This window comes from Microcaecilia unicolor, chromosome 6, assembly GCF_901765095.1.
Source record: "Microcaecilia unicolor chromosome 6, aMicUni1.1, whole genome shotgun sequence".
NCBI lineage: Eukaryota > Metazoa > Chordata > Amphibia > Gymnophiona > Siphonopidae > Microcaecilia > Microcaecilia unicolor.
In genome coordinates this window covers 83921944-83938539 of record NC_044036.1, presented here as the reverse complement: position 1 = coordinate 83938539, position 16596 = coordinate 83921944, and the positions used below count along the sequence as shown (strand labels likewise).

The 16596-nt window shown below is 42.8% G+C and overlaps 1 protein-coding gene across 4 annotated transcripts in view; it reads right to left on the bottom strand.

Moving 5' to 3' along the window:
- Positions 1-16596, bottom strand: part of KLHL20 (kelch like family member 20) — a 154240-nt gene that overhangs the window by 15860 nt on the left and 121784 nt on the right. For all 4 annotated transcript variants that reach the window (XR_003942558.1, XM_030207239.1, XM_030207241.1 and 1 more), the window contains one exon: positions 12343-12476. Coding sequence is in view for 3 of the 4 variants with exons in the window: in XM_030207239.1 (XP_030063099.1) it covers positions 12343-12476 (134 nt within the window). In the remaining variant the exon portion in view is untranslated. The remainder of the gene's footprint in view (positions 1-12342; positions 12477-16596) is intronic.

Genomic DNA, 16596 nt, shown 5'->3' with positions numbered 1-16596 from the left:
TGAGAGGGATGGGATGTTACACATACAGAAGACTATGCCCTCAATAGAGTAGGAAGGCATCCTATGCCCTGACCCTGGAACAGTACTGAGGGCCTTGTGGTTGAATGGAGTGTGTACAAATCTCTGTGCATTTGATAGCTGCTTGTTATGAAAAATAGAATCTGTGTATTCTTTAAACCCTGAGTGAAGCAGAGTTTGGCCAACTGTGTTTCATTAGGTTGTGTGATAACAATAGCAGCCTGCCAGGGAAAACTGATAACAAGAACACATCAGCAGAATATTAGAAGGGTGAAGATGAACGTGATAGATTCTAGGGGCAAAGCACAGCTTAAAGATAAGAAGAGTATTTCTGAAGGAATGGAACTGAGAAAGTAAACAAACAAGAAAAGGGGGTAGGTTTTAGAAGTAAGTAATTAACTTCAGATTCAGCAGAAATTAGGCAAGGTGGGAGGGGGTCAGCAGACAGCAGACACTGAGCTTTGCATGTATGCAGTTAGAAATTAAAGAAAAAAAACAGGGTTAAAGAAAAAGATGGGAGCTTTAGTGAAGTTGATCAGTGACTTGCTGTAGTTTTGCTTTAGTTCCTGCTGTGGAACGCACTGCCAGGGGTAGTGGAAGCTGCGCTCGACCGCCTGGATTTCTGGAGAGCACTGGAAGCGGACCTGTTCGGGAAGGCATACCCCGCCGACCCAACATGACAAGCCTGGATATCTGCGACATAACCGAGGACCGTGACGAACATATCTTAACTCTCCTGCTCCCTCTCTAAGTTCTCCCAACTGTATTTACCATACATGTACCTCATCCTATCAGAATATCACCTTGTATTTGTTCATACCAGAATCGGCTAACGCCATTTACGGTACTATGTAAGCCACATTGAGCCTGCAAAAAGGTGGAAAAATGTGGGATACAAATATAACAAATAATTAAATAAAATAAATAAATGAAATTGCAATGTAATTGGCTTTGTCTGATTGGTGTCTAAAATAAAAGTTTTTAAAAGGAAATTTCTTAAGATTCAGAGTGTATCGCTTCCTCTGAAAAATAGAACAGATAAGATTTAAAGTATAAAAGAGTAAATCCAGGGAGAAGCACCCCCTCAAGGTTTAGCCTGTGCAGCCTTCCACTGATTATCCTTCCCAGGGACTTGGGAAACAGGGGGGGGGGGGGGGGGAACAATTGGCAAAGAGATTCACCAAGGGAATTCCCCACCCCTAGAAGATCTTGCTACCGGGTAACACTTGTGCTGAGCGACCACTTGTGTGGTTGCATGACTCTGTTCAGTCTGTCGGCCAGGGTGCTGGATCTGCTCACCAGGTATGTGGCTCTGAGAACTATTCTGTTCTGGAATTCCTTTGCCACTCCCCATGGCCTCATGACACAGAGGGTATTGATCTGGTACCTCCCTGCTTGTTAGTGTAATACATTGCAACCTGATTGTCCATTGGAATGAGTACAATTTGGTTGTTCCAGATCGTCTGTAACTCCAGGAGGTTGATCTGAAGATCTATTTCCTGCATTGCCCAAGCACCCTAGGTGTGAAACCCATCCAAATGAGCTCCCCACCCCAGATAGGATGCATCTGTCGTCAGCACCTTCTGTGGCTGAGCAATTTGGAATGAAGTCCCATAATCAAATTGAATCAGACTGTCCACCAGAGGAAGGACTGAACAACTCCGGTATTACTTGGATGACATCTGCCAGGTTTCCAGAAGCCTGACACCACTGGGAAGCTAGAATCCACAGGGCAGTTCTCATGTGTAGAATTATCAAGGGAGTGACATGTACTGTGAAGGCCATGTGGCATAGCAACCTCAACATCTGCTGAGCTGTGTCCTGCTGGCTAGCTTGAACCTGAGTGGTGAGTGTGACTAGAGTGTCCATCCTTGGCACAGGGCACCTGCTGTGTGTCTAGCAGGACTCCAATGAATTCCAATTGATGAGCTGGGAGTACATGGGACTTGGGATAAACTGAACCCTAGTAGCTCCAGCACCCAAACAGTTTGCTGCTTGGACTCCTGAGCATTGTCCTTTGACATACTCTTTACCAGCCAATCGTTCAGGTACAGAAACACATGGGACTCCCAGTCTGAGTAGAGACGCTGCAACTACCGCTAGACACTTGGTGAAAACCCTGGGAGCTGATATGAGGCCAAACAGCGACATGTGGCATTGGGAGTGACGAGTTTCCACTCAAAATCAGAGATACTTCCTGTGGCCTGGAAATATTAGGGTGTAAGTCCAGAGAGAAAAGCCAATCTTAAGCATGAATCATTGGGAGAAGGGTGCCCAGGGAAGCCATCCTCAACTGTTCTTTGACCAGGAATTTGTTCTGGGCACTTACATCTAGGATAGAATGAATCCTTCTGTTCTCTTTAGGATAAGGAAGTACCTGGAATAGAATCCCTATCTTTTCTCCCCCAGTGGAACAGATTCAACCATGTGGGCCTTTAGAAGGGAGGAGAACATGCTTTCGGAGGACAATTTGGTGGTCTTTAACGCTAATGAAGGGCATAACCAAGATGAACAATTTGAAGAACCGACCAGTTGGAGGTTACAAGGGGCTACCTCCCACCGGCAGGTCATCTGGAACAGTCACTAGTATGGCAGCTATGCTCTGCTGGAGCAAGTCAAAAACTCATCCCCTGTTTTGACTGGGGAGCCAGCTGGACCTTAGGCACATGCCATTGATAAGGAGCGTACCTATGCCTCCGAGAGAGTAAGGACCTCCTCCACCTTCACTCCAAAAAGGTTATCCCCTCCCCCCCCTCCCCACCATGTGGCATCCGCCAATCTCTGCTGGATCAAGGGGTCTAAGTCAGTGACACGCAACCATAAGAGTCTGCGCATCACTATACTCTGGGCAGACATCGTGGATGCCACATCAAAGGTATCATAAGCACCCCTGGCCAAAAACTTACAACACGCCTTCTGTTTCTTGGCCAGCTGGCGAAGAGATTCAACCTGCTCTAGTGGGAGACAGCCCACCAAATCAGACATACTGCGCACCAAGTTCCGCAACTAAAGGCTCATGTAGAGCTGGTATGACTGTATTTGGGAGATGAACATAGAGGCCTGATACATCTTCTTCCCAAAAGAGTCCAGGGTGTGAGCTTCTCTGCCTGGGGACGCTGAAGCAAAGTCTCTAGAATTCCTAGCTCTTTTAAGCACACATTCCACCACTGTAATGTGGCCTATCAAACCCAGGAAAACTCTGGATCCAATACATGGTGTCTATCTTCTTGGGGAGGACAGAGACCAACAGAGGAGACTCCGTTCTTCACCTGAATGTCTCACAGTGTCTTGTGAATTGGGACCATCACAGCCTCTCTAGGAAGAGAATCATTGTCCATTTCCCTAATAAAAGTGGGAAAGGAAAGGCTCCCCTCCTTTCCTCTGGAGGAGAGGGGTCAGATGGGATACCAAAGGACTCCTCCTCTGAGAATTATCTGAGGTCCTCCATCAGACATTCATAAGCACTCCTCCTCAGTGTCAGCAAAAAAACTCATGGGAGGGCTGAGACTGAGCCTGCCTCAAGAAAGAGAAACCATGCCCTTGTCTGGAAGGCATCGAGGTGTAGGCTCCACCCTTCACCCTAGCAAAGCTTCCTCCATTGATGTCGAAGAGGTGCCAGCATGGGCAGCTGTCGACACTGGAACTGCACGCTGCACTGGTGTCAGAGACCTCTCCACAGGCTGAGGGCCTTGCAAGGCAGCAAGAAGAGGCATGACCATTGCAAGCACCTCAGATGCCAATGCACTCTGTTGCACAAGCCCTGCCAAGGGCTCATGGAGCATGGCCCGGATGTGCTCATCGAGGGCCAACATCGGGAAAGGCTAGGGCATCTGTTCAGAGGCAGCCTGCTGAACTGTTGGGGGTTGGTCCTGGCTGCATGGAGACCCCCCACACCAGGTGCCTACACTTCTCAGGGACCGGAACCCTCAGTGTCCTAGTGCTCCCGGCGCCATGCATCAAGGGGGACTGATGCTTGTGCTTCTTGGCCTTTGCCCAAAGTCGAACATCGACGGTACTGACATGGATGATGTTGAATCCCCACACGTCCTTAGTTTTGGGTCTGATGCTGACCAATCTCAGGGGCTCTGCTCGATGCACACCCACTCCTAGTGTCAGACATGGCTCTCTTAGCTACGGGGACGGATGCACCTAATGCCAGTGCAAATGCCAAAAATGTTTTCTCTTTGAGCTTTTCTGGACAGCCGGGTTCTTTTCTGCATACACAGGCAAAGATGACAGCTGGAAGAGGTATGTTCAAGACACAAACACTGGAAGCACCAAGAATAGGTGTCTGTTCCAGAGATGGTCCGATTGCAATGAACACAGCGCTTGAAGCCACTGGGAACCTTCAAAGCTACTGTGTTTTAATGAATGGGGTTTGTTCTAGTGTTTGGAAATCTTCATCTGGCATTCCTCAGGGTTCGCCACTTTTCCCTTGTTATTTAATTTATTTATGTCTGATTTGGGAACAATACAGTTTACCGGAAGACTCTTATTTAGGTTATCTTTGTTTTAGGAAACTGTTAAAAACGTATCTTAAAAAAAAGCTTTTTGAATCTTTAATATTTGAATTAGTAAGTAGATTGCTTCTGTCATTTATATTGTTTTTTAGCTTTTTTTTTTTCTTTTATTATTGTACTGTATTTTACCTTATAAAGGCATTGTTATTGTAAACTGCCTAGGACTGGAAGGATCTAACAGTCTAGAAATGCTATAGATGACATGAAGGAAAAACAGCCGTAGCCAAACTGAATGACTCAATAGTTACTTCAAAAAGAGACAAAGCAGGGAAAAAAAAGAGAGAGGGAAAAACTCTCGACTGTAGCTCAGGCCTAAGGGAGGCCTACAGAGTGAAAAAAAAAATCAAGGAAACTTAAAAGTGGGGAAAATCCTGAATAAAATGATAAAAGGAAGAAAAAAAAATCCCAAAAGGAAAACAAAATAAAACAGGGAAAAAATTCCACAGGGAAGACACTGAAAATGCTCAAAAAAGTATCTCATGCACCAGACACTGTGAGTAGCCACAGACAGCGCGTTCGCTCCTCACCGCGGATGAAGAGTGACTGCTAGTCCTACGCTCTCGCAGCAGGTGGGAAGGCACTTGCACATGCACATGCTTTTAAAGTTATATATGTTATTAAAGTGCTCCGCACTGGATATGTGAGGATATGGCCTGGTTGTCCTTGGAGAAATATTTTTTCCTACTGCACAGCCAGCCAGTATTCGTGATGAAAAAAATCAAGATTTTTTATTTTCGTTTTCATACATCACCATCACCAGCATAACAACTAAATTCTATAGTATTTATTCAAGATGGTTTACAGTTTCTCTTAAAATAAAAACTTTGTCATTCCAATCATTTCAAAATATAAAACAAACTAACTAAAAAGCATGAAATAAAAATAACTATTATTACTAATCCCCCCCCCCCCCCCCCAATACTTCCTGTCTATCACAAATGTACCTCAGGGAAAATATTTTCATGTTAATGAATAGAAACTAAAATATGATTAAATAATCAGGATGTTTTCTATAATGACATGCCTAGTTAGCCATGCAACAGTAAAAATGCTAACATGATATCTCAAAATGGCATCTCAAAACTTAAGGGATATAAAGTTCTCTGTTTTCTGTATTATAAGATAATTAAACACCCTGCAGATTCAGCCTTACAAGAAAAACACAAGATTAGTAGTACCATATGGATTTTGATCATTATCTCTTGAGGCTTTATTAAAGGAGGATCAATATGGCTCCAAAAACTACATTACACGGTCATACCACTACATGTTTGTGCCCAAATCTCTTAACACTATGCTGTGACATATAAGACCAAATCAAAATGTCTTGCTCAATGAGTAAAGATTATAGAACTTGTCAAGGAATGCTTAACGTCTAAAACAAGTAGCTGTTTGACAAAGCACAAGAAGATCATCATTAATGGACTGGTGAAGAGCTCTATTAACTTTGCAGTAGACTAATAGCCTAGTGCAGAGGTTCTGAACCCTGTGCAAATCTCTCTCACTGTGGATATCCTGAAAACCAAAAAAGTTGGAGATCCTGCAGGACAAGATTGGGAACTTCTGCCCTAGTGGTTAGAGTAGGCTAAGAACAAGGGAAGCCAAAGTTGTTTGAAGCCCCAGTACACACTTGGACTTTTCAAACTTAGCTGCCTATCTGAGAGAATCAGATGGCTAGACTGGCCCTACTAAAATTGAGTGGGACTGAGTAACTACATGTAGCCACCTAGTGAAAACAATAGGATAGCCTGAAGTCAGGATTTCAACAAGGGAGGAAAGTTAGGTGCCTAGTGCTGATTTTTAAAACTAGGTTCCTAACTTAGGTACTGCACGGGTAGACATAACATAATAACATAGTAGATGACGGCAGAGAAAGACCTGCATGGTCCATCCAGTCTGCCCAACATGATAAACTCATATGTGCTACCTTTTGTGTATACCTGACCTTGATTAGTATCCGCCATCCTCACGGCACAGACCGTAGAAGTCTGCCCAGCACTAGCCCCGCCTCCCACCACTGGCTCTGCCACCCAATCTCCACTAAACTTCTGAGGATCCCTTCCTTCTGAACAGGATTCTTTTATGTTTATCCCATGCATTTTTGAATTCTGTTACCATTTTCATCTCCACCACCTCCCGTGGGAGGGCATTCCAAGCATCCACCACTCTCTCCGTGAAAAAGTACTTCCTGACATTTTTCTTGAGTCTGCCCCCCTTCAATCTCATTTCATGTCCTCTAGTTCTATCACCTTCCCATCTCCGGAAAAGGTTCATTTGCAGATTAATACCTTTCAAATATTTGAACGTCTGTATCATATCACCCCTGTTTCTCCTTTCCTCCAGGGTATTCATGTTCAGGTCAGCAAGTCTCTCCTCATACGTCTTGTAACGCAAATCCTATACCATTCTCATAGCTTTTCTTTGCACCGCTTCAATTCTTTTTACATCCTTAGCAAGATACGGCCTCCAAAACTGAACACAATACTCCAGGTGGGGCCTCACCAGCGACTTATACAGAGGAGTCAACACTTCCTTTCTTCTGCTGGTCACACCTCTCTCTATACAGCCTAGCAACCTTCTAGCTATGGCCACCGCCTTGTCGCACTGTTTCGTTGCCTTCAGATCCTCAGATACTATCACCCCAAGATCCCTCTCCCCATCCGTACATATCAGACTCTCACCGCCTAACACATATGTCTCCCGTGGATTTCTACTCCCTAAGTGCATTAGCTGCTTAACTTTGAATTTATTTGCATTGAATTTTAATTGCCAAACCTTAGACCATTCTTCTAGCTTCCGCAGATCCTTTTTCATGTTTTCCACTCCCTCCCGGGTGTCCACTCTGTTACAAATCTTAGTATCGTCCACAAAAAGGTAAACTTTACCTTCTAACCCTTCGGCAATGTCACTCATAAATATATTGAACAGAATCGGCACCAGCACCGGTCCCTGAAGCACTCCACTACTCACCTTTCCCTCATCCGAGCGAATTCCATTAACCACCACCATCTGGCGTCTGTCTATCAACCAGTTAATAATCCATTTCATCACGTCAGGTCCTATCTTCAGCCTGTCCAGTTTATTTAAGAGCCTCCTGTGGGGAACCGTGTCAAAAGCTTTGCTGAAATCTAAGTAGATTATGTCTATAGCACTTCCCTGATTCAATTCTCCGGTCACCCAGTCAAAGAATTCAATGAGATTCGTTTGGCACGATTTCCCTTTGGTAAAATCATGTTGTCTCGGATCTTGCAACTTGTTGACTTCTAGGAAATTCACTATCCTTTCCTTCAGCATCGCTTCCATTACTTTTCCAATAACCGAAGTGAGGCTTACCGGCCTGTAGTTTCCAGCTTCTTCACTATCACCACTTTTGTGAAGAGGGACCAAATCCACCATTCTCCAATCCCACGGAACCTCTCCCATCTCCAAGGATTTAATAAACAAATCTTTAAGAGGATCCACCAGAACCTCTCTGAGGTCCCTCAATATCCTGGGGTGGATCCCGTCTGGTCCTATGGCTTTGTCCACCTTTAGGTTTTCTAGTTGTTCATACACACTCTCTTCCGTGAACGGTGCTATATCCACTCCATTCTCATATGTACTTTTGCCAGTCAATCGCGGTCCTTCTCCAGGATTTTCTTCAGTGAGAACAGAACAAAAGTATCTATTTAGCAAATTTGCTTTTTCTTCATCATTATCTACATAGCGGTTCGCAGCATCTTTCAGTCTCACAATTCCCTTTTTAGTCATTTTCCTTTCAGTAATATACCTGAAGAAATTTTTGTCGCCCCTCCTTTCTAGCCATTTGTTCTTCTGCTTTCGCCAGACGAATCTCTCTCTTGGCTTCTTTCAGTTTCATCCGGTATTCCTCTCCTTGTTCCTCTTCTTGAGTTTTTCTGTATTTCTGGAATGCCAACTCTTTAGCCTTTATTTTCCAAGCAAGTGGCTGGAACACGGAGAGGAATATCGGATGAAACTGAAAGAAGAAAAGAGAGAGATACGTCTGGTGGCCTCATTTTGACTGCCAAAACAGACAAAGGTTTGGCCACAAAGCCTAGGTTTAGCTGAAAATTCAGCCATTCAGCTATGTCTGAATGTTAAAAAATAAACATTAGAAGGTCAATGTATATACAAGGGTTAAATGGAAAGTAATGCCTCCAACTTCATAATTTTTGTTTACATGAAGATATTGCAATTAGGGGTGGGCATTTAGCGCACTATTGATTCAACCAATGTTTGCTAAATTTTACCTATGATTAAAATTTTTAATGTTGATCAACAATTTTTAACTCCCCCCTGTTGTCCAGCACTGCTTTCTGTCCCCTGCCTATCCTATTTCACTTTGGTATAACATGGCAGAAGGAAGGCATCAGTGTCGTTTGCAAGTAGCATGTGGGAATCATTGCTGGAGACCCTATGAAGAGCCAGATAAATGTTAAACGTTTAAAAAAATTGAAAAGCATGTGCAGGATAATCAGCCACGCTGAGCATTTGTTTAAAAGGATGTTTAGGTCAACATTAAAAAATTGAAAAGAATGTGCCCAAGATGCATGCTGTGATTAATTATGATTAAAATCTTTAATCTTTGCCCACCCCTAATTGTAATAAATACAAATTGAAAATAATGCTTGAAACTTGCTCTTTTATTACATGTATTACTTTTCTACACAGTCTCTAATATTTGCCACACATTTTTGCCAATGATGGACACGTTTTCAAAAGCCGTCACAAAAGAACTGCACATCTTGTTTCCTCAACCAGTTGCTCACAGTCTTCTCCACCTCTTAATTTGAATCAAACAGATGTACCTGAAGGTAATTCCTTCAATTTTGGAAGAAGATGAAAAATCTCATGGCGCTAAGTCTCGGCTGCATGGCAGACAGGTGTAAGACTGTGAGACCCATCTTCACAATTGCCTCTGTGGCATTTTGTGCTGTGTGAAACCTAACTTGTTATGATGCAACAAAATTTCCTTCTTGTGCTTCTAAATTCTTCTCAATCATTTAAAAAAAAGTTTTCAGTGTTGCATTGTAGTACTGAGTAATCCTCCAATTGTTCTTAAACAGTTTGTCAGCCTTGTCATGCGAGACTCATCCGCTGCTGTCACGGGCCGTCCACTTTGTTTTTGATCATACAAATCAGCCATTTCTGGGCCACAATCTTTACATTTTTTTGGCTTAAATTACACCAACGGGTGCTTACTGCATGCTTCCACTTCACAAGTAATAGTCAAACAACCTCTTCGCACCAAAAATGTTGGAGAAAGAACAGGAGTTGGCAGGAATATGCTTGGTCCATTCTGTGGACTGCAGCCATATTGAGTAAACCAAAACAACAGAAAACAATTATTAGAAGTGTGGGCCATTTGTAAAAAAAGTCTAAAGGTGTTACAGATGGATATGCAATGCTTAAAAGGTAAAGGATTTTATTATTATTTTTTATTTGACATTTATATCCCACATTAACCCCAGCAAACCCATCTGATGCGCTGTTGTTACAGCCCATGAGATGCCGAATTTTGCCAAACAATAACTCCAAGTGATCTTGGTTTACTTTAAAGGCACACAGGAATCTCATTTAATATACAGGCTTACCAATCAGGAAGTTATAGAGCATCAGCTAACTGTTAATAAAAACTATAAATCCCTGTAATCTAGTTTTACAAACTAACAGACTTGCCGTATCTGGACTCCTTCAAACACGTTATATTAGACCATACAGTTTGTAACATGGACTTCCTATCAGCTATGTTTGCTGCTTGTAATGGAGTTTTGGAACCTCGTCACTTCAAATTTTATGATGTCAGCAGATCAAAAAGGCAATTAAACATGCAAATAAATTTAACAGGACTCATCTATACATAAACACACAGCCAGGAGAACAGATATTTTAAAAAAACCATGCCATTGACAACCAATCAGACTTTAAGAAGAAATAAATATATGCAACAGAACTGGAAAATGTTGGCACATTTAGACTGACTCTGGATAGAACTTCTGTATGAAGGTAGCTCTTTCCTCATTATTCAATACCTCTCTTTTAAATAGTAGTAATAAAAATTTCAAGTGCATTTTTATAATATACCACAAAACAAAAGGAGCATGTTCCAACAGGTTTCAACATAATTAAGGTTTAAAGAAACCTCTGTACTTAAAAATAAAACTCTGAATGTTGAGCACCTGATTCTCATAACATGATGTATGTTTTGGTGGCCATTTACTAAAAATCTCAGTACCAATACAATGCCTGCTAGGGTGTACCTAGAACCAGCCCCTCCAAATAACACAATGATTATGATTTAGGACAAATTATAACTCTAACTGATGAAGGGTTACTCCATTGTGATAGTTCCTCTGTGCACATCTTTATGCTGCACAAGTCGGCATGTTTCTAAATATAACTGAGATAAAAGAAAAACGAACAACGACAATGTGCATACAGCAGCTGATAGTTTGTTTGCTTTGTCTTGGGTGTACCAAAATGGCAGTTGCGAGGAGGGGGGGGAGGTGGGAGAGGAGACTGCTTTAGCCTTGTGAAGTCAGGCCACCTTCTTGTTTCAAACAGACACTTCTTGCCAGTTGAGGTGAAGGAAAACATTTCAAAGAACAAGTGAACACATGTAGCTCCATCAGTACTGCCATCTGTTGATGAATTATTGGCTGCCTCTTTTTACACTTGCTTTCTAACAAGGCAAGCTTTTCATTTCTGCCACTGTGAGTTTATTGACAGAACCAAAATACACTTGACAGTTCTGTTTGGTGTGGACCCTGGGCCTTCAAAAGAAAATGCTCATTAAAGAGTACACATCCTAGGTAAGAATGGGATTGTTAGCATGGAATGTTGTTACCATTTGGGTTTCTGCCAGGTACTTGTGACCTGGATTGGCCACTACTGGAAGCAAGATACTGGGCTAGATCCAGTATAGATTTTCTTATATTCTTAAAAATCTATTGGCTGTATTCCCCAAGGTGAGTTAAGTTAGAATAGATAAAACAAAAAATGTTGACCAAGTCATGGTTAAATCTGAACAACCTGGAACTAATTTGAAAAAATATGTAAACTGTAATTTCTTAACTATTAAAAAAAAAAAATTAATAGTTCACAGAAAGAGAAGCATGTGACAACTGTAGGGTGACAAACATTTTATGAGCTAACCATAGCCACTGAATCTTTGCTTCCACTCTTCAATACCAAATGGCAGAACCACAGCGAGAACCCATATGCAAGCTGACAGCAAACATTTCCTTGTCTGCTCATGTGTACTTGCTGCTGGTCACCAGGGAAGCTCCAAATACGACCAGTCAGGCACAGGGTAAGTGTGATGTTAAAGCCATCTAGGGCAAAATAAATTAAAAACTTAGGGCCCCTTTAACCAAGCTGCTGCAAAAAGGGGCCTGCGCTGGCATCGGCGCGTGTTTTTGATGGGCGCCGAGGCCCCCTTTTACCGCAGTGGGTAAAAGGTAGGTCTTTCTTTTTTAAAAGAAATGGCCATATGGTTAAGTGAGGCACTTGCCACGCGGCCATTTCGGGGGAGGGAGAGTCATTACCGCCACTCATTGAGGTGGAAGTAAGGGCTCCTGCGATAACCCAGTGGTAACTGGGCAGCGAACGGCACTGCCCGTTTACCGCTGGATAGGACGGCGCGCTGGAGGTGGGAACTACCACTGGGCTGCTGCGGTAGCCTGGTGGTAGGTCCTTTTTAGCAAGTGGTAAGCCCATGTAGTGGCTCTAAATTTGAAGCACAGTTTCCTTCTGAAAACCCTCTTGAAAGGTAACGGTACAAAGCTGTCAGAAAGTGACTTACCTGTATTGAGAGGGGATGTTCCATCAGACCCTCCTACAGCATATAGAAAGCCCCCTAGGACAGCAACTGCCACACCTAAGCGCCTGGTACTCATGGAAGCCACTCTGGTCCACTTGTTCTCTTTAGGGTCATACCTGTAGAAACAAAGAACTGAACATTCCAGTCATCTTATTCTGGTAATACTTTATGCATTTATCATTTTAAATCTATATTGTTTAAAGCTTGAGGAAAGTTTGCCTTAAAGCAATTTATGAGATAGTATAGTCTAGAATCTACAGACTGGATGTCTGTGAGTAAGGAAAATTAAGCCAGCTCTTTCACTGACTCACTGTGAGCTTTGTGCAAGTCATCTAACCTTCTTGGTGTTTCAGTTTGGCTATATGCATTAAAATATATTACTCCTTCTCCTTACATTGAGAGGCTGCCATGCAGCATGCAGGTTCTGCAATACCAGAGGAGGAATTCTTCTAAGAAGAACAGCTCAAGGTTAAAGTTGTGGCCATCACTTGAGATAAGTGCTCCATGCAGGGGGGTTCACTTTCAGGATATGTGGATATTTCTCATTTTCTTAGAGAAGTGAAGTGCGTCTGTTAGGACTGGTAATTCCTGCATGGGATCTGAATTTAGGGGACAATTCTATAACTGGGTACCTATTTTGGTTCCATTACAGAATATTAGGGTGTAACCCAGCCCATAGTTAAACTAGACATAGACCTGGCCTAAGTGTGGGTGTTTAAACATAGAAGCTGTCTGTATAACTTACAGTAAGTTATGGCCTGCCCATGTTTCGTATCCTTGCATTTACATGCTATGTAAGTTAGGCATGCCATTACAGAACAGCGTTTAAGCAAAATATGGACATTTACATGTGTATGTACACACATGCATACATCAGTGTCAGTATTCTGTACATTTACATGCATATGTACATGTAAGCACCCCATTACAGAATGTCCCTTTTAGTGCTTAAGATGCTGGTGGTGCCTTCATCCAAGCCAATTTGGTGAGTGTCTATTAAGGACTTCACTCTTACAATGGTGTTTTAAATTTTAGTAGCAATCTGCTCAGCATGGCAGATTTTAGAAATTTTCAGTCGCAGGAGTTACAGTTCCAACAATTCCCTCCTTCCTGCCTAAAGGTGATTCCACCTTTCTTGATAACCAGTTGGCGAGTCTCCCATCCTTGCAGAGAGAAGATTCTTCGGGATAATATAAGGAATTATGCCTGTTAGACATCTACAAGGCTCTTATTTGTTATTTACAGGTTACCAATCCCTTCAGAAGTTGGACTATTTGCACTGTTGGGGGTCAAAGGATAGACCATTTCTAACTCTTCAGTAGCTTTCTGGATCAAAGAAGTCATACGTTTGGCATATGTCTATAAATACTGCTCGATTCTGGAAGCCTTTTGGGCTAACTTAACCAGGGTGCAAGCTTCTTTGTGAGTTGAACCGAAACTTTTATTACAAATATCATCCAGCCTTCAAACAAATTCAGTCTTTCATTTAAATCACCATCTTGCACTGTTTGGCTACCCTTGTAGGTTAACTATATGATGTTAAGGACAAATATTAGGATCTAAATAACCCAGTCAGCACTTAGCATATCTGACCAATCAGAAGTAATAATAGCCAATCACATTTAGGCTTTAGCCTGACTTGGGAATTATAAATTTCTCATGATATCAGACACTGGCGCATTCATACTGGTTGGCCAGCATACAAAAAAAACATGAAATCCAAATTTCAAAACTTGCTACAGGAGAACAGAGTCAGAATAGTCATTTTTCATGAAGAGGGCTAATCGAACAGAAACAGCACATCAATCATAGAGTTTTATCAGAGTATCGTGATTTGGGTACTACAGAAGGAGACTGGAGATACAAAGGATAGGTACCGCTGTGGTGACCAGAAAAGACAAACTGTCAGATAGTCAATTGTTGCCACCTTGTTGCTGCTCTTCCATTCAACAAAAGTCTTGGCCCTATGACAAGCATAAAAGTTTGAATCTTCACACATCCCCAACAGGAGTGCACAAAAGTACTGTCAGCTGCCACATTTAATACGTGTAGGTGAATGCCGACCCCCCCCCCCCCCCCCCCCCATACACACACACTTTAGAAAGCTGGAGCTGTGTAAGGTAAGCCCTATGGATGACATGAAAGTGACATTCCTGAAGCCAGGCTACAGAAATCAAGCAAGGAATACCATTAACAGCAGCCCGAACAGCCCACCCAGCTAAAGAGAGGCCCACATCTCTAGCCCCAAATCTGTCCTTCATATCACCTGCAGAAGTGCTTTATATAGTCCCAAAATGGAGATACCCTGCACGGAGATGTTATGAAAAAAAAATCCCTCGGTTTGACACCCATTGTATTACTAAGGGCACTCCCAGCCAAAGAAGCCACATTGGGGGGAGGGGGGGATTTTATATGGTACCTAAAAAACAGTGCAGATTAAGAGTTTCTATAAGCGGCACATAGATTCAGCGCCTAAAACTACATGTGTCCATTTACACCAATGAAAACATGGTGTAAATCCTGGAACGTAGATTTAGGTGCAGAGGGCCATATTCTATAACTACACTCGCAAATTTCTGAATGCCCACAAAACACCCATTTCCACACCTCTTTTTCTCCGCGCGCATTAGAATTTAGGCGCAGTGCGTTACAGAATATGTTTAGCAAGTTGTGTGCATAAATTCTAATGTTTGCCAATTAGTGCTCATTATTATTTAAGTACTGTTATCAACACTAATTAGCTTGTTAAGCCAATTAAGTTACATGTGTTGTTATAGAATCCTCCTTGATTTCAGCACGGATCTCTAGGAGCACTATATAGAATCCGGGGATAATGCTTAACTTAACAGTGTGCAAACCTATGCTCCCAATGAACTACTACATGTTGTTGATCCTCAAAGGGAAGAATCCCTCCACCAGCAGCTAATAAGTGCTCCAATCTGTCTATCTCTTGCCTCTCCCAATTCAGGAAAACTGCATTATCCATCCCTGGTGCAAAATCTCCACTTCTTCTAATGGGAAGATGGTCTCATCGTAAAGGAAACTGGTCCCCCCAAAGATCCTGTAAAAGTTCTAATAATGCCAAGAGAGATTCCCTAGCATGTAAGATATGAATCAGGATATAATCTGCCACCTTAAAACAATCGGAACCCATCCAGACGCTGCAAATGTCAGGTCAATCATGGAGATCTCTCAGTAGAGCGTATAGAGTCAACACAAAAAGCAATGGGGAAAGAGGGCAACCTTGTCGGATACCCCGTAAAATAGGGAAGCAAGCTGAGGTACAGTCATTAACAGATACAAAGGCTTGTGGAGCGGAGTATAAGGACTCAATCGCAGAGTAAAGATGACCTGTAAAACAATAGGTCTCCAATGTCGCACATAAGAAATCCCACTGTATCCGGTTGAACGCCTTCTCAACGTCAAAGCTGATTAACAAAGACGCACTCCTAACCCGCGCTCTCCGTTCCAATGAAAGGAGAATCTTGTAAAGATTTTTGGTAATAGATACTCGCTTGGCAAAACCAACTTGAGACTTATGGAGCAGGGACGGCAGCACTCTGGCCAATTTGTTCGCCATAATCTTAAGTAACAATTTGGCCTCAAAATTTAATAGCGAGATAGGCCGATAGGATTCAGGTAATAATGGATCCTTCACTGGCTTTGGAAGCACTATAATTTTCACCAAGCTAAGAGAGGGGAGAGACGCCTCCAAATTGACCATAACATTAAACATTCTAGTAAGGGGCCCTACCACTTCATCTCCCATTAGCTTATAAAATTCTGCACAGAACCCATCAGACCCCAGGGGCCTTCATCAAGAGGCTCTGTCTAATAGCTCCCAGCACCTTCTCATCCTGGATTGGTTCATTTAAATGAAACAGCTCCAACGACTGTAAAGAGTGGAGGGGCAACTCTGACAAATATTGATGGGCAGGGCCTGAACCGATATACTCATATCACCCCTCTCCTCAGGTCGCTTCACTGGCTTCCGATCAGATACCGCATACAGTTCAAGCTTCTCCTTCTCACCTACAAATGCACTCAAGTCTGCAGCCCCTCATTACCTCTCCACCCTCATCTCCCCCTACGTTCCCGCCCGAAACCTCCGCTCACAGGACAAATCCCTCCTCTCAGTACCCTTCTCCACCACCGCCAACTCCAGGCTCCGCCCATTCTGCCTCGCCTAACCCTATGCGTGGAATCAACTTCCTGAGCCCCTACGCCTAGCCCCCT